The sequence below is a fragment of the Lactuca serriola genome, chromosome 1, assembly GCF_051521515.1.
Source record: "Lactuca serriola cultivar US96UC23 chromosome 1, Lser_US96UC23_V15, whole genome shotgun sequence".
In the NCBI taxonomy this organism is placed as follows: domain Eukaryota; kingdom Viridiplantae; phylum Streptophyta; class Magnoliopsida; order Asterales; family Asteraceae; genus Lactuca; species Lactuca serriola.
This window is the reverse complement of record NC_136408.1, coordinates 124,239,356-124,257,986: the sequence shown is the minus strand read 5'-3', so window position 1 is coordinate 124,257,986 and position 18,631 is coordinate 124,239,356. Positions and strand designations below refer to the sequence as shown.

General features: G+C 36.4%; 1 protein-coding gene and 1 long non-coding RNA gene across 3 annotated transcripts; one reads left to right on the top strand and one right to left on the bottom strand.

Annotated features, from left to right (window-relative positions):
* Positions 1-10,667: 10,667 nt before the first annotated feature.
* On the bottom strand, positions 10,668-11,462 carry LOC145061210 (uncharacterized). The gene is made up of 3 exons (XM_079008630.1): positions 11,281-11,462; positions 10,904-11,103; positions 10,668-10,852 (listed from the first exon to the last, which is right to left on the bottom strand). The coding sequence occupies exons 1-3, from the start codon at positions 11,460-11,462 to the stop codon at positions 10,668-10,670; spliced, it is 567 nt and encodes a 188-aa protein (XP_078864756.1).
* Positions 11,463-15,811: 4,349 nt separating this feature from the next.
* Positions 15,812-18,061, top strand: LOC145070811 (uncharacterized). Of its 2 annotated transcripts, none has more exons than XR_013690091.1 (3): positions 15,812-15,887; positions 16,025-16,101; positions 17,024-18,061. It is a non-coding gene; the product is annotated as an uncharacterized LOC145070811 (long non-coding RNA). The 2 variants fall into 2 exon arrangements; XR_013690093.1 differs by lacking the exon at positions 17,024-18,061 and adding an exon at positions 16,753-16,829.
* The last annotated feature ends 570 nt before the right edge of the window (positions 18,062-18,631 follow it).

The following is an 18,631-nucleotide window of genomic DNA, read 5'->3' as shown; positions in this document are numbered from 1 at the left end:
GGTTCTGATGACAATGTTGGATCTGTTGCTGAGTATCAAGTGGTGACTTGAGTACACATGCGAATCCTATTTAGCACATATTGATACATATATGAATATAATTAGTGTTATGAACAACTAACGATTGAATTGGGACCACTTTAGGCACTAGTAAACACTTATATTGAAGTGTTACAACCATAAATGATTGTACGAAGGGTTAAAAGGCTATACAAGAGAGTGTATGGCCTGAATACATACTATATGTGTGTACGGCCATGTGTGCGGCTAGGTGTGCTGCCAGCACGTGTGTGCGGCCATGTGTGCTGCCAGCACGTGTGTGTGACCATGTGTGCTTCCAGCACGTGTGTGCGGCCATATGTGCGGCCAGATGTGCTGCCAGAAGAGTGTGCTGCCAGAAAACATGGTGTTCTTGGTGTTCTTGGTGAAAGATGTTACCTTTCCGGATGATACTTGAGAGGATTTTTGAGTCCTAGCTTTGTAAGAGTGTAAGAAATGATCAAAATGACCAAGGATAGTATATATAGGAGGGTGTGTGTGGTTGGAGGTGTGTGTGGTTGGCCTGTGTGCAGCTGGATGGCCGCACATACTAGTGTGCGGCCGCACACACCTGATTTGGTGTGTTTGGCTCGTTTTTCCAATGCTACACCCAAACTAACCCATCCTCTGACGCGTATTTCAATTATACTAAACCTTAAGCGCTCTTTTAGACTCGATACTTCATTATAAAATGGCAAAACGAAGCTAACTTTGATAAAAATGAAGAATGTAAACTAGAAATTTCGGGCTGTCACAACTTAACCCATAAAGTCGAAACCTTTAAGCCTTTGCATGGCTGTAAAGGTCACTTTGTTCTCAAAACACCTTTCCTCTTTCCATAATGGGACTATAACTCGTGCATGACACAAGATCCACGTCCAAGACTGGATTTTTATGAATCCTCAACACCATATACACCAGAAAAGGTCAGATCTAAGCTCATGGAGACTCTTTGCACATAAAGTCCCCAACTTTGAACCAAAAACCCTAAAAATGGTCCAAAAAGCAAAACTTATGAAGAACAAGGAAAGCTTTGAGCTTTTTACCTCAGAAGGGATCTCCAACCACTATAGAACTTGGATCTACACTTGTTCTTCAACTTCTAGCTCCAACAATGGCTCCTCCTTCTCCTTCTTCACCTTGAAAGGATAACTTCAAGCTCAAAAACACACACACAAGCTAAAGCACAGATCTCAGCTCTTAAAGGACTCACTCAAGGGGATATGGTGGCTAGGGCAAAGGACTACATGTTCCTTTTATAGTGCACAAGCCAGAAATTAGGGTTTGTATTTGGGCTCACTACGCCTAGCGTAACCCCTGGGGTACGCCCAACGTACCCGGACGAGTCCGCGTTCAATTTAAGCGTGTGAGTACGCGCAGTGTACACCTCACTACGCCCAGCGTACTTACTAATCCAACATACAACTTTAAGGGACCAATTTGCTAACTCTCAGAAATAGAAGGGTCATAAAGCTTACCTAGATTTCGGGCTGTTACAATTCTCCTCCACTAGAACCAGACTTCGCCCTCGAAGTCTCATGCCACGAACAACTCCGGATGCTGCTCCCGCATCTCTGACTCTGGATCCCAGTTCAGCTCGGACCCTCTCCGATGTTGCCACTGGACCTGAACCAGGGGCACTTCCTTGTTTCTCAGAACCTTGATCCTCCGATCCAAGATTGCAATCGGCTTCTCAGCATAATTCAGACTTGCGTCCACCTGTATATCCTCTAATGGTACCACTGCAGACTCATCGGCAATACACTTCCTCAGCTGCGACACGTGGAAGGTATCATGAATCTGGTCCAACTCCACGGGTAGCTCCAAGAGATACGCTACTTTGCCCACCCTCACAATCACTCTAAACAGACCAATATACCGGGGTCCCAGCTTGCCCCTCTTCATGAATCGGATCACTCCTTTCCAAGGAGATACCTTCAGGAGCACGAAATCACCGACCTGGAACTCGAGTTTGGATCGTCGCCTATCCGCGTAACTCTTTTGGCGACTCTGAGCGGTCAATAACCTCTGCCTGACCTGTCGTATCTACTCTGTCATCTGAAGCACTATCTCCGTACTACCCATCACACGTTGCCCTGCCTCGCCCCAGCAAATGGGGGTACGACACCTCCTTCCATACAACAGCTCAAAAGGTGGCATACCAATGCTCGAGTGATGGATGTTGTTATAGGAAAACTCAGCCAAGGGAAAATACGTGTCCCAACTTCTGCCGAAATCCAGCACACATGCCCGAAGCATGTCCTCGAGTGTCTGAATCGTCCGCTCGCTCTGCCCGTCAGTCTGTGGGTGGTATGCGGTACTAAAATGTAGCCTCGTACCCAGTTCCTTATGAAATTTCTTCCAGAATCTGGAAGTGAAACGCACATCTTGATCTGACACGATCGAGATCGGTACTCCATGTCGCGATACCACCTCCCTAACATACAACTCTTCCAGCCTCTCCGCGGAAGAGCTCTCACTGATGGCAAGGAAGTGAGCTCTCTTCATCAACCTGTCCACAATCACCCAAATTGCATCGACACCCCTGGCAGTCCTCGACAATTTGGTGATAAAATCCATGGTGATTTGTTCCCACTTCCACTCGGGAATCTCTAACGGCTGCAACTTCGGACAATGCAGTCTATCGTTTACAGGGCGACGGTGACTTCTCTCGCATGAGGAGATGGTGTGTCCTAGACACTACTCGTCGGTAACGGGATGGACGAAGTTCCTGAGTAGTGCGAGTATCCCTGGCAACTACTCTTTCGGTGATTCTGAGTTTTCTCAATCTAGATTAAATCCAGAGAGTTTAGGGTTCCGTCGCTCGGAACTTTTAATTTCCTCATCCAATCTTCTTAGAGTTCAACCTGTTACAGCTTCCAGGTTTTCTGGGAACTCTGCTGAGATGCTTAATTCGTGGGATCAAGCGTGAATGGATGGTCGCAGTCAATGTTCTTGACCCTTACGAATTGAGTTACTTTTCCAACTGAGGGTGTTAGCTACTATGTTGGCTTAACCGGGATGACGACAAATTTCGGATTTGTGGTCACTTTAGTAGCTCAACCCACAGTGGTTCTCTTGACTCCAGTTCCTATTCTATGGGATAGGGTGAGGAGTTTCACCTGAAGGTTCGTGGTAGAGCTCATACACGACTTAATCACTAATACTTGGCGTATACAAGTTGTATATAATTGAGATCGATGGGATGTTCAGTTGTACGACCCCACCCCAAACCGACAACCCAATGAGGAATAGGGAGTAGGGAGGAAGCACACATCTTAAATCTTATCGATCTGAATTATATACCACTCGAATGCACATACTCAGTAGTAGTATGTTAATCCCATGAGTTTCTTTTCTTGATTCTCGAATCTGATTGTGAGGTGCTAAGGGTCTTTCTGGGAGATCTACGGAGTAGGTTTCGGGTGGTTATCATCTTCTGGAATACCTGCAGTGTCTTTCGCTTCGGGTTCTATCTGTCTAAGGAGGGGTTGGTTAACAGCGCGCGGTACCCTTCTCCTGGGTACTTCGGAAGGTTTGGATAAGAGAGACGGTTGACGGTTCGCATTAGGTTTTATTATTAGGTTCGGAAGAATCTTTATCTAACGCATAGGATATGGTGAAAGTTCTCTTTACACAGCACTAGAAAGTTTCACATGGTCGTACTAAGTCGAACCATGATTGAAGGAAATGTGGAATTTAACAAACCTCGACATGATGTGAACGAGAATCGATGGGACCATGTGCTGAACGGGCACACAAGTTCTTGGCGTCTCGGATTTCGTCCATGGTATCACTGTCGCGGATGCTTGGACCGATGGAATCGACGCGGAACTCTAGGGCGTCCTGATGTTTCGGAATAACGTACTTTTCATGAATGGATTTCTCACGAGGCCTCTCTATAATCGCATAGTATACACTAGTCAAGTATAATAAAGGTGGAAAGGACTGTTGACTGAGCGACTCCGCCCTAAATCCACAACCAAACGAGGAACAGGAAATAAGGCAACATCACTCACTCGAGGTCTATCCATCTTAATTATACATGGCTTTAACGTATAAATCGAGCCATTATAGCTTTATCTGATGAAATTTTGAATTTTTACAACAGTGTTGCGACTTTTGCCTTAACGGGAGAGTAATTACATTTAGAATTATCCTTTTAATGTCTTCTGTTAGTTATCTAGGATTGAGAGACGTACCAAAATTTCTACCGGGTTCCTTGATGCTTCTTCCTAGGTATTAGAGTTAGACTCCTCCTGCGCCTTTGTCGTTTCTTTCAGTTGGGCAGTCCCACTTGAAGTGCCCAATCTCACCACATAGATGGCATATTGGGCTGGTCACCACATTGGTGGTTGATGTAATGAACTCAACCGGGGTTCTGTAGACGCGAGCGGTATGCCCCTTCATGTTGCACCTAACACATAAGAGTTCTCAGCAGATACCATGATGATGGTAGCTGCATTTGCTGTAGCGGGGAACGCTTCCTAAGTATGGCCTTCTAGGTTTCGGGGTGGAAGGGTTGGCAGGGTATTGACTGCCTCAGCTCGTTGCCCTTTGGAAGGTCCTTGAGCCGAGGTACCTTCCTTCTCGTTCTTGAACTTTCTCTTCAGTGGAGTTGGTTGAGGTTCTTGGGTGGCTAGGCACGCCGGTGTTGGTTTCTGATGTTTATTGCTAGGATTGGGAATCTTGATAGGGCTCCTGCTAACATTGGTGTTGTTAGCATTCAGGTGAGCCATGACAGCTGCTACGGCTGCTGAGACTGTAGCTTGAAACGTAGCTTCATCGAATAGGAGAGTCGGTTTCTTGCCAACGGGTTGGTTACGTTTCTTTGGAGGCATGGTTTTTCCTACATGAAAAAGGAACACAAGTTGATGAGAAACAATGGTTAACCCTGGACGTATCTCGCTTTACTATGACAGGCATAAATTTTCCCACGCTTCGAGTTATGGTTATCTAGGTGTCGACCTACATCCCTATGATGCAGTCTGGGTAACAAGGTAGGAGTAAGTGTATAAGCCATAAGATGAGAGTCGTTCCTACTAAGTTATCTTTATACTGGAGAGATTCGCTCTCCGGCTTTGGAAAGATTTGAGGACAGTTCGGAATGAAGATTACAAAATAAAAGGCTCATGAGGACTTATGGCTAAACACTCTCAATCGAGGTTTTGGGATCCGATCTATTCGTATTACTTGCGACGGGAAAAGACGATTTTCCTAACACATAGTGTGAGTAGTGTACTCACTAACTCACTAAATTGTATTATTTTAAGGGTTTATTAATGTGACGATAAAGAGGAAAAGACACTTCTCGGGTTCTATGTATTGGCTCCCTCTGTCTACCTCTTATCCTTGACTGGGACCGGCGTTGGTTTTCTTCGGGTAGTTACCTAGGGTTCTCTTCTCGTGCGGACATATTGAATCTCTACTCCGTCTTACTTCCAATCCTGACTCTGAGTGTCATCACTGCCTTACTTCTGATCCTGACCCTGAGTGTCATCACTTCATGATGGATGACTGGAAATCTCGGAAGTTCAGGCGTATTTCCCACCGTTGTCCCTAAAAGGTATAGGCAATTGGTGGTTTCAATAGTCTCGTCCTAGGTCATTTATTTCCGAACTGGAAATCTTCTCAATGAACCTCTTCTGGGTCTGAATCAACTCTTCTGTCAAACACTAAAGTGGGTAAGGTTTTCTACAGGGTTCGGGCGAGAATGAGAATGTCTAAAGAATCCTAAGAGATTATTAAAACATTTCACTGGGTGATCCATATTGAGTCCTGCTACAATTACATAGCGTACACAAATCATATATAACTTACATCCGATAGGCCTTCGAATATGTGATACTACTCTATATCCACATCCCAACGAGGAAAAGGAAGTAGAGTGAAACCACACATTCTTAGTCTATGGGATCCTTATTATATATAACCTTGGGAGTATACCCTCTGTAATCATAGGTATATCAATAAGGATCTTTTTGGTTTTTCACACAAGGTTATCTATGGATCCTAAAATACCCCTGTGGTATTTTAATTACTTGCTTGATTCTTAACTTCTGAATATGATTCTGGGATTAATGTGAGTCTTTTAGTATTCCAAAATACTCCCATAGTATTTTAAACTTTATGTTTGGCTCTAGCATTCCTATTTGGCAAGTTTCAGATTCGTTGCAACACCATCATCACTCCCAAGCACACGTTGGTCGCATCTCGAATAAATGTAGTTGATCAGGTTACATTTATCCCAACTTACGATTACATAACAGCCCAGGTTTGACGGTAATGGTCAACATCCAAAGACTTTTATTTTGTTCTTCTTGTGATACTTTGTTCGAGTGTTAAGATTCTGGATGTTCTTATACTTTGGTAAAATATGGTTATATTTTAAAGTATAATCCTTGGTCAGAGTGTTTTATCCCTATATATTTATAGTTTGTATATCTTTCATGATTAGATATACTGAGCTCGCTATAAACAATGCTCTGATACCAATCTGCCACACCCCAAAACCGGAACGGCGGAAACGTTCTGGGGTGGATGACGTCATGTCAAGTATCACAACATATGCAGTATAGTAATCAAAGTACAACAACAATTGCATTAATAGTAATAATTTTACATAGGTTACATTTCATAGCAACGTCAAATTAATACATAAGGTAATATAGATGCAGCTTGGTACTAGGCTGACTTCACAAAAGCTCCCGGGATGTACCTGTCTATCGATAACCTGAGAATACAAGTTATTTTGAAAGTGAGTATCATCATTTTTATAATGTTGGTGAGTTCATAAGTATTTAATGACAATAGTATAAATACACATTGATATTCAAGATAACTTCATGAAAATGGTAGTTTAGAATCTATAGAATATTAGAATTCTTTCCAGAAAATCCTATATTTTCTAAATAAAAGCGGTCTTCTATCAAGACCCGACGGATTTATGTTTTAAGGAGTAATTTTCCCCAAAATACTATCATTACTAAAATACGGTATTGACTTTACAGAAAATATGAGGATATCACAAGTAAAAATACTAGGGGAAAAATAACATATACCTCAGCTCAGCAGTAATACTGCTGACTAAAGCAAAAGAAATCATAGACTCCAGGAGAGTATCGAATGAATGATACGCCTATCTCAGTCTAACAAAAGGAAGAACAGACTCCAGACAGTATCGAATGAACTATACAGCTAGCAAAGTCTAAAACAAGGAAATACAGACTCCAGACAGTATTGAATGAACGACATAGCTAGCAAAGTCTAAACAAAGAAGTACAGACTCCAGACAGTATCGAATGAACGACACAACTAGCAAAGTCTAAAACATGGAAAATAGGTTAAGATGGTTTCAAAAATACCGTGTTAATTCTTGTTACCTTAAGGCCATGAATTATAAGGTAAACATGGAGATACTCATAACCATACTGATTGACAATCGAATACTTGATGCCCTACAAGCGTCGGAATGAATGTGACATTTCTCACCCCTTGGCTTGGTCGGCCGGGACTGTAGCTAGCAGTCAGGGTGTGGGAGTGTCGGTCCCGCATAGATCTATACACACAATGCCCGCTCTCCCTCCAGGAGACTCTGGTTACCAACTTGACAACGGTGAAATCCGTTTCCTGAAGACGCATCTCGTATTTCAAATTCTATTATAAGTATTGGAATAATGATATAGACTCACGAATGAATTGACTCCTTTGGAATTCTCCGTACTGGAAAGAGTAAATAGAATCTCCTAACTATTCCTATAATAGTTACTAATGTTTCAGGTATATATGGAAGGATGTCCTTGCTACCCAAGGATATATGGAAGGATGTCCTTGCTACCCAAGGGAAATGAACTGGTCGATGGAAACCTTTATGTCTATACATGTATACATGATATATAACTAATGTTTAAACGACCTTCGGACGGATAACCGATACCCACCAGACCACATCCCAATGAGGAAAAGGAAATAGAGCGAACTAGCCTTCCTAAGTCCTTTAAACATTATTTATATAATTATACAAATATAGGCATGCATTTAACGAGATAAAAGCTTAGAAGAAAACTTTCGTAAAACCTTTGGAAAACCCTTACACATAAGAAATTTACGACTTGATGTCATTTTGTAAAACAAGTTTTGAAAACCTTTGGGAATCCTTTGAAAAACCTTTCATAAACAGCCTTGAAAATGATTTTTATAAAGCAGTTTAAGTGAAGAAAACCTTTGGAAAACCTTTAATGATCTAAAAAGGTATATTCATACCTTGACAAGATTCGAAAACATAATTTAGAAATCTTAAGCTGGATAAAACAGTTTAACATGCAAAAATCTATTTTGCTATACAGTTATTAATCACATGTGATTTATCAAATAACTGTACAGTTCAACTTGTATACCCCCCTATAAAAGCAGTTAAAATCAATTAAAAGGTTATTTCAGGGGTATGAACTCACCTGACGTGGGCGATTCGTATGAATGGACGGTATAGGACGCTAGGTGTCAAGTGAGGACTTGAACACACACACTCGGATCCTATTTAACATATAATGATACATTTAAGTATCTAATTAGTCATTTAAAAACTAATTAAGCAAGTAATTAAGGATGTCCTACTACATGAAAACACTTTGCTACAAGTGTTAGGAGTACCAAGGGTTGCATATGAAGAGTATATGGACTCACATTGGAGTTTACTCTTCAAATGATGGCTCTTAGGGGTGTTTACGGTTTCTGGACCATAACCCCCATGAGTTTATGGACGTAAACTCATGGTTGTGGTGCCATTGGGTGTTTGAAGGTCTTATATCGCTCAAGGAATTATGCTAGACTCGAATCAAGGGCTAAGGAAATGATTAGGGCTTGAAATGGATACCTTTTGGAGTTTACGGTCCTTGGACCACTCCCTTGGGAGTTTACGGCCGTAAACACATGAGTTTACGGTCGTAACCTCATGTTTTTCCATTTCACTTGTGCTTTGGTGGTTCTAGGCTATGCATGCAAGGTTCTAGTCATTTATACAAGCATAGGAAGGTGTTAAGGTCACTTAAACACCTTGGAAAGGTGTTTATGGTTTTGGGAGGTGTTCTAAAACCATAAACTCATGTTTGTCCCTTCATTACATGTTCTTGGGGTCCCTAGTTCATGCAAGTTAGGTTCTACTCCATTACACAACCATTTGAAGGCATTAGGGCATCTAAACACCACTTAGAGGTGTTTACGGTTTTGGGATGAACTCCCCAAACCATAAATTCATATGAACATGGGGAAAATGATGATTTTCGAATGCTAAACTCATCTAGGAAGGGATCTATGCTAGTTGTCAAGGCTTAGAATGAACCAAGGCACACTTTGGCACCCATTTAAGGGTTTACGGTCCAAGAATGTTCTTGGACCGCAAACACCTTGTTCTTGGTGTTCTTGGATGATTTCAAGTGTAAACAAGTTTCTATTAAGCACACAAGAAGCTAGGGTAAGTGCACTTACGTTCTAGGAGCTTCGATGATCGTTTTTGGCGGATTTGACGGGATGAACTTATGATAGTTGAGAGGATTTCTTGAGTGTTCTTGAGGTGGAAGTTGGAAAAATGAGAGAAAATGACTAAGTATCATATTTATACTCTTGGGGGTTCCCGGTCAAAAACTCCGAGTTTTCGTCCGTAAATTCCAAATTTTGGAGTTCCGCGACTTACGCTAAACACAGCAACTCCAAATTTATACTTCCTTATTTTTTATTTTCGCTTAACGAACATTATATAAAATATTCCATCGGGATTAAATCCGGTCAAAAATATTTTGGGATAAATTTGGCTAATTTTTGACGTGCTTAATTACGGAGTTAAAACAAACGGAAACTTCCGGTTGTCACAATATAGATCTGGTTCAAGTTCCTTGCTGGCAATTCAGCACATATAACTCGATCTATGTCTTCGGGATTTGGAAGTTTAGACTTTTTTTTTCTAAAAATAAGCATATGCGACAATGTTGAAGACCCCTTTTTTGAAACTCGATCGTATATATAACTGTATGATGCAAATATGTACCCTAGTTAATGCATAATATTATAAAATCAAAATGAAATAAAATGAATAATGAGATTTTAGATTTATACTTCCATCGACTTCACCCAAAAAAATTTCTTCCTTGAGTCTAGTGATTAGTGAATCAAGTTTTATTTTGAATATTCTTGTCAAAATATCGGGCCTGTCTTCGGGTTTAAGATTTTCAGATTCAACGAATCTAATTACCTCTGGCCATTTAGGATTACATGTAACAATTAAAAAAAGATCAGGATAACCAAACCACTTAACCAAAGTCATTAATTACGTCTAAGTAATTATGTTGCATGTAACGGCTGCCACCCATAAAAGAAGACGGAATAATAATACGGTTTCCCATCGCAGAAGCATCTTCAGTTCCTTCTTGACCAGCCTCGGCCAAGTCTCCATAAGAAGCGACACGTAATGGTGGTTGGTTAAACCGAATATAACTTAGCCGGTCATTTTCAACCATTGTATACGAATCAACCAAAAACTGTTGGAAGAGTTTTCTGGAACGTAATATCAAAGATATTTCATTAGTTCTCTGTTCTATACGATAAGCAAAAAACTCTCGCATTGTCAGTGTTATTCATCATTTGGAGTTTGGTTCTTCAACACCACGATGTAATATATCTAATCGAAATCCATCTTCGGCATAAGGGAACAATAAAGCATATTGAAGTGAAAGATATTGCGGATGCAACTCATTAATGCGTTGAAGTTGACGACTTTGAGTTTCCAAAACAATATCTCGTGAATCGGAATCGTCAATGTCACCTACAATAAGTGCATCAACCTCACTTGTGGTAGGAAGATTATACTATGTACCGTCCTTTTTTCTTGTCCCAATTAACTTAAGCCTAATACGCTCTGTTGGATTCGATCCAAATCGATCATGTGTCATTCTAAATTGCTTAACTAATGGATTTATAAAATTCAATAAACCCATTAGCTCATGAACAGTCAAGAACTCTAGTGAAAAAGGATTTCCTATTGAATTATGAGATGTTGACTTTTTCTTTTTTGAACTACATTAATAGGAAAACAAAATCATGGATACAAATATTATGAGACATAATAAAAATTTTAAACATATATATATATATATATATATATATATATATATATATGTGTGTGTGTGTGTGTGTGTATGTGTGTGTTTGTATGTATTTAATGCTATTATATGATATAATGTATTTACATACTCATATGCATTGAATCTGTTGTCAACCTCGTGATCTGTATCGTATATATATAATTGGCAAAATTTCGGTAATTCACCTTCCTCTAGTAGTAAGTTGTCTGTAATATGATAATTTTGTCCATGCATTCGATAAACATAAGGACCACCTCCAGAGTTAATGACATGATCAGTCTTACCAGCCATAGATGTAAATGCAAACATCATATTGTATCTACGAATATTTTTTATAAAGTTTTGATTTTTTTCGGTGACTCTACTATATAAATCAAGCAATAACTAAGGTGGGTGACTCAAGTTTGGTAATTCTACTTTTCCATTGTAAAAACATATGGAATAAGAGGTTTTTCTTAAATCTCTATTTCCTCTAAATTCTTCTCCCTTCCAAACAAAAAAACTAATCAAATAATATATACTATAAGTGTAATATGAAAAGGGTGATAACATATTGAAAGGATAATTTTCATTGGATAACCAAAATTTTAAATTTTAAATAGAAAGAAACAGTATCTTTGCTTATGCCAAAACATTTAGTATGGGTGTCAATCCTTACATCATTTTGACCAACTGAATTATAAGGCACAAATGTATGTTTCTTTTTTCTTGGTGCTGCAAAATAAACATAACTTAAATTATTAATAAGACGATGAATTATAAAATTAAGTGCAAAAATGTATAAATGGATGTATTAACAAAATAGATGATAACATACCTTGATAATCACCTTATCGGTATAACCGCAGGAAGGTTGAGAACGAATAGTAGTATTGCTTGAGTTCTCAACAAAATCTTCATTTAAATCAAACAAATGAATATCATTTGTATTGAACTGTTTTCGTTTCCCTCTTGTCGTTTTTGTTGTGTTATTTTCTTGTAATGTAGCACATTTTTTTGAAAAAATAATAATTAGATAAGATAAATGATTGTGTTGGTAATAATTATGAAGTAACTTTTAAACGTGAAAAAAGGAATAAAGTGAAATATAGCGAATGTAATTTTATGATAAAATAAAAAATACTATTAATTAATTAATAATGACATAATTTGAAATATACGACCATAGTTCAGATAGGTCTTGCTTGTGTTGAAAGTTGTTGCATTTTGAATTGTTTGGTGATTTGAAACTGGAAACGTACTTGAATTGTTTACAACTGTTCATTGGTAGTTTTTTATGTTAGTAAATATTGAATGTATTAAAATTTTTATATTATCTAAATTGTTTAGGTAAACATAATAAAAAAATAATTACGAAAAACTTACCCTGACCGATGATATGTGAGAGTGGCGAACTTGAGGTAATTAATGAATGTTGCACATTTTGCCATATACGGTTATGAGAGGATGATGTTGAAGGTGATGGAGTAACTTCTCAAGTAACTTGAGAAACAGGCGTTACGCAGATACGATTTTCTAAAAAAAATTGAACTATAAATGACAATGAAAATATGAATATGTATATGTAATATTAAAGTACATATACTCAAATTAAATTTATAATTAATTAAATACAAAAAATATAATAAGTAGTAATATAACAATAGTATAACTATTACCAGAGTTGTGATGCGTCCTTAAATCCTTGAAAGTTGTTGCATTTTTGTTTGTTTGGACATTTGAAGTCAGCGACATATACGAACCGTTTATAACTGTTTATTAGTATCATAACAGTTATTAAAATTGGAAAAATTAATAGTGTTTATATGGTTTTGACCGGTAGTGAGAGAATAATATAAAAGTAACTATTAATAATTGTGAAAGTGGCGACCTTGATGAGATTGTTGTTGGTTGCAAATCGGTTGTAGGACGTTATGGTATGATAAGTTTGAATGTAATTCCAGGCATTTTCGAATAACTCGACAGTTAGTGGGGATGTAGAAATTATTTTCTTCAAAAAAAAAATAATAATAAGTACGATACAGGTAGATGAAATGAAAATATATTAGACATTAAATATGAAATTTAACGGGAATATATATTACAAAAACAGAAAATCAATAAATTATATGTATTGAACATCTAAGGATAATATTAAATTAAAAGTTTACCATTTGTGATGTTCGACAGTGGTGGGCATGGCGATGTTTTTGATTTGGTTCTTCCATTGTTGGTATTCATAGATGTTGTATACCGTAAAATGTAAGATAAAGTACATAAAGTTGGAGAAAATAGTAAATGCATAAATGGATATCATAACATACTATAAAAAACGATTATACAAATAATGGAATTAAAGGATATTGGTGAAGCAAATAACGAATTAAAGTTGGTTAACAAATATAGATAGTTTACAATTTTTTTTTCAAGTATGAATTATAGACTTTGTTTAAGTATGTGCACTTGCATTATGTTTGTATATTTGGTTTATAATGAACTTTTATATATTTGTTTTCTATTAGTTTTTTATATGCGTTTTGTTGACACAAATCTATTTAAATGAACACAATTACATTTTTGAATGTAAATAAAATAAACCTGATTAAAAACTATAAATCACGGAAAAATAAGTATAATCAATGAAATGCGTACCTTTTTGCCTTTGATTAACCAAGATAACAATTATTTACAGCTATAGAAAGATGTAGAAAGAAGAAGTGTTGATTTAGTATCGTGAATATCAATATAAACGAAGAGGTAAAAACATAGATAAAACACAATAAAAACCCACTTTTTGCAGGAGCGTGGAATGATAAATAAAAATTGGTTTTGGCGGAATATGTCATATATATGTATTGAATCCAAGTTGGTTTTGGAAGATAAGATAAAAGTCATTTTTATCTTATCCCTTAAATGTTGAATTTCAAAACGTAGTTAGGATAGATAATGTAGAACATTTTAGGATTATTTTTTAATATATATATATATATATATATATATATATATATATATATATATATATATATATATATATATATATATAGAGGGAGAGAGAGAGAGAGATTAAGGAAATGAAAGTTAGGAACAATAAAGTTCCTAAGATGTTGGCAGAAATGGCCCCTGTTTATGTGTTTGGTTGTAATTTCGAGTTCGTGAGCATTTTATGGACTTATCAACATTCTTTAGACATGTGTTTATCATCCTTTGTCTCACTGTATCACTGTCTCAGATGCTTCTCGATTTTCTCCACCACCTTATCTTCCTTCTCTAATAATATCTCTGTCTCAGATGCTTCTTGATTTTCTCCACCACCTTATCTTCCTTCTCTAATAATATCTCTTTCTTTCTCTTTCTATTGCTTTCTGGATAGTTCCATCCACTGCCCTAGACGGCGTTATACAACACGGATGCGCCCTCCACCGCCCACCACCTGTAATACCGAAGTTTTCCCGTTTCTTTGTGTCTTCCATCTTCGATCACACATCAACAGTTATGATTATAGGAGGGATCGATACAGTCTGTAGTTCTACCGACATCGCCCTCTCTAACCTCTCCTTGACCTTCGCTCCCTGTTCTTCTTTTTTATTGCGCTTCGCTCAACAACAAAATCATAAGGCAACAACGTTTTTGGGTTCCGGTGGCGGTTCCGTATTAGCCATACCCGACGTCGTCGACTCTTCCTCACCTACAGAAGACGTGGATGACTCCTTAGATGAAATTCAAATTTTAAACTGGGATCAATTTTTGACTTCCACTTTAATTATATATGGTCCGTCATTCATTAACTGTGTATTTTTTCGACTTCAAGGCTCAAATTTGGATGAAATTGGTCGGTTTCGATTGTTGGAGTCGGCAGATAATCTACAAACCGAAGATAATAATGAGGTAGAAGGTCAGATTGGTTGTTTGAAGGAGGAGGAAAGGTACGTGATTTGATACAATATATAAATTTTAGTTTTTAACTTTATACTTCTAAATTAGTTGTTCCCGATCCAAATTCCTTCTCGAAGACAAACACTTTCTTTTTCTGGGGTTTGGATAGCAGCTATGATGCATGGAAACTTCTCTAAGGTTGTCGTTTCCGTTTCCGAAACTCCATGGAAACGGATACTCCATGGAAACTCCTTGGAAACGTTTCTTGGAAGTATCGGATATCATGGAAACGTTTCTGCGAAGTTTCGATGAAGTTTCCTAGCCGTTTCTATTTTATTTTAAGGTTTACATGGGCTTTTTAAGTTTAAATCCAAAAAAGACTAATGGGCTGCTGTTTTTAAGGCTCAAAACGTATTTGGTATTCCCTTAAGTCCCTAACCGATCGTCAGTCAAAGTCTCCCCTGTCGTGATTCGTCTCCTGTCTTCTCGATCAAAGACGATTAGTCGATCACAATTCACTAGGGTTATTCTCTTAATTCCTGATCACATCATCGATTATGGTTTCTCAAGAAACACAAGGATCATCAACTACATCAATAGATCAACCTCCATTGCGGGACTTGACATCAATATATATATATATATATATATATATATATATATATATATATATATATATATAGACACACACACACAATTTTATATTGACGTATCTCTGCCGTATCCGGATCTTGATTTTTTGGGTTTTGCCGTTTCCCGTTTCCGTTCCGTATCCGTTTCCGTGCAACTTAGGATAGCAGGCTAACATAGCTCGAGATACAGAGAGTAAAGTAGCTTCACTTGGGGACAACCACAACGTTATAGGTTCAATCCCACCACTCAAATTAAACCCTATGCAGATCCATATCCCTAAATATCACAAAAAAAATGTCAACTTTTAGTTTATTTTTACTGGTGATACTTTTGCTTAACATTTATCTTGGACCTTTTTCTTTATATAGGGAGAAAATTAAAGTGAAGAGATGTTGTTTTGCTTAAATACAGAGCAGGTTCTTTCATTTAGAAGTTTGACTAAGAGGTGGGAATATTTACAAATTAAAAAGTTAATGATCGTTAGCTCATTTTGGTATTCTGTTACTTTGCATATAAGTATTGAGTTTTCATTGGTTTTGATGTTTTCTTACTTTTCTGAGTTAGAGGCATCTATCATAGGCCATCACGATTCTTATTTTGACAATTTAAGATCAGGAATGAAGGAAATAAGATTAGTTTATGGCAATTGTTGGGCATAGTTGTCAAAGTTTGGAATAGAAAAAGGCATTTGCAGGATTGATCACAACTTTTAGTAGAAATGATATAGTTCAGCTGATTTTGCAAATACACAACACTCTTCACACGTATCTATTTCTATTTTTCCCTTCTTCTTCAAACACACAATCACTTCTAATTTTGGAATTGTTTGTTTTGAAGTGAAGTTGCTTTGCAATGGCATAGACACTGATGGTCGTCCTGATAGATTGAAACTTCTACGGTTTTTTTTTTTTTTTTTTTTTTTGCATTTGGGAACTGCTAACCAAAATAGCCTTTTGAGAACATACCCATATATAAGGATTTTCATTCTCTTTGCATGAACCACAAAAATAAATAAATAAATAAAATAAAAAATGAAAATGAAATCAAGCGCACGACAAGTAAATCTGTTGTTTATTTCTTTTTTTGACGTTTTTAGGTTAAAATTTTGGGTATAAAAGTTTGATTCGTTAATGAATTGTTGTGAGGACTACACTTCACACAGGTTGTGGGGTACGTATGTTTTTATACTCAAATCTTTATGAATATATATATATATATATATATATATATATATATATATATATATATATATATATATATATATATATATATATATATATATATATATATATATATATATATATATATATATTGTTGATTTGGGCTTTTTGAAAATTGTGATTTTTTCTTTTTCTTGACGTTTTCAGGTTGCAACTTTTGGTACTTAACTATGGAAGACAAGTTTGATAGCAATCACAAAAAACTACATTGGTATTTGTTGATATTACATTTTTGGTAGAATTGTTATGTGACACATTAAGGTGAAGTGCTTTGTCATTTTACATTTTCATTTTTTTTATTATAGTATCCTGCTTTCATTATTTTTCTTACTAAAACATTCGATTTTTCCAAAATACAATTTCTATGTTTTGGGCTAAATACAATAATTAATAAGTTACATAACTGCTCCCTATATGACGAAGTAACAGAAATTGCCTTGCTGCTTCTTATTTCATCCAAGCTCACTCTTTTAAGTAATCCATAGATTATAATTCACTGATGTATAAAATAAGAGTGAAAACACAAAACCATACATTGTGTTTACATATATTTTGTTGTCACATTTTAGGAAATGAGTTAACTATTAGTTTAAGCTACAAAGAAACAACTCGAATCATAAGGCTAAAATGATCATTTACTCTTAACAGAAGGGTGAAATGGTCATTCCCTCACATAAATAGTAATTTTTTATTCAACAGATGACTTTCTTCTATCCGGTTCAAATTTTGACCATTTTACCCCTAGTATTACTTTGCTGAAATTCAACATCTCTGAATTACAAATTGGGTTGACAAATTTAAGGTGTTTTGCAGGTGAAAAAACTCAAACCCCATGTAATGTGATCTATAACAAGTTTACAACATTGTACTTTATTATGGAATTACACTTTTACTTTATTAAATATGACATTATGAAAATCTACTCAATTATAGCACTAAAATATGTTTTGTTTTCGAATCATATTGCTATAATTCGGTAGATTTTTCAAAGTACAATGCTTTAATGAGAAACAAAAGTAGGATTTCATGTCCTCATGTCCTTATTCTTTAACAGGTATGCTTCTATCCCTTCTTCTAACTCTTATTTCGAGAAAAAAATATGTATTTTGTTGAATATAACATCCTACCTTTTCTCCCAATTTTAGGAAAAATCCTCAAAGATCCTCCCCACATATAGCCACCAAAAGATCAGCATCACATCCACTATGTAGTCCAGTCTGTCTTTCTTATGTATTAACATAAAAACTACTATTTCCATGTCAACTATGTAGTCTTTCCTATGTTTTCTATATATCATTATAAATACTTCTATGTTACAACCTGTATAATATCTCCAAAAATCTACAATACAAAGGCTTTATAACCAATCGACCAAAAAAATACATTTGCGGGGCCACTTATCTACTTTAAAATTAAGATAATATTGATGGTTAGTTTGGAAAAAAAGATAATTTTTATAAAAGCCCAAGAATATATTATTTATCAAATTAGCTCCATGACTTTACATTTAATACCAAACAGCCTCAACTACATATTGTTTATTATGTAAGCAATTTACTTTGAAAAGTGTACAAATTAAGACATTGTATTTTCATTTTCTTATTAAAGACACATTTCATTTGGAAAAGGCAAGTATTTTATTTAATTATTTATTTGTCATCGCAGGTATGCTATGTTTTTTTTTTGTTTTCTTTTAAGAATTGCATGTCAACATAGTTTGTTATGAACAATAAAAAAAATTATTGTTATAAAATC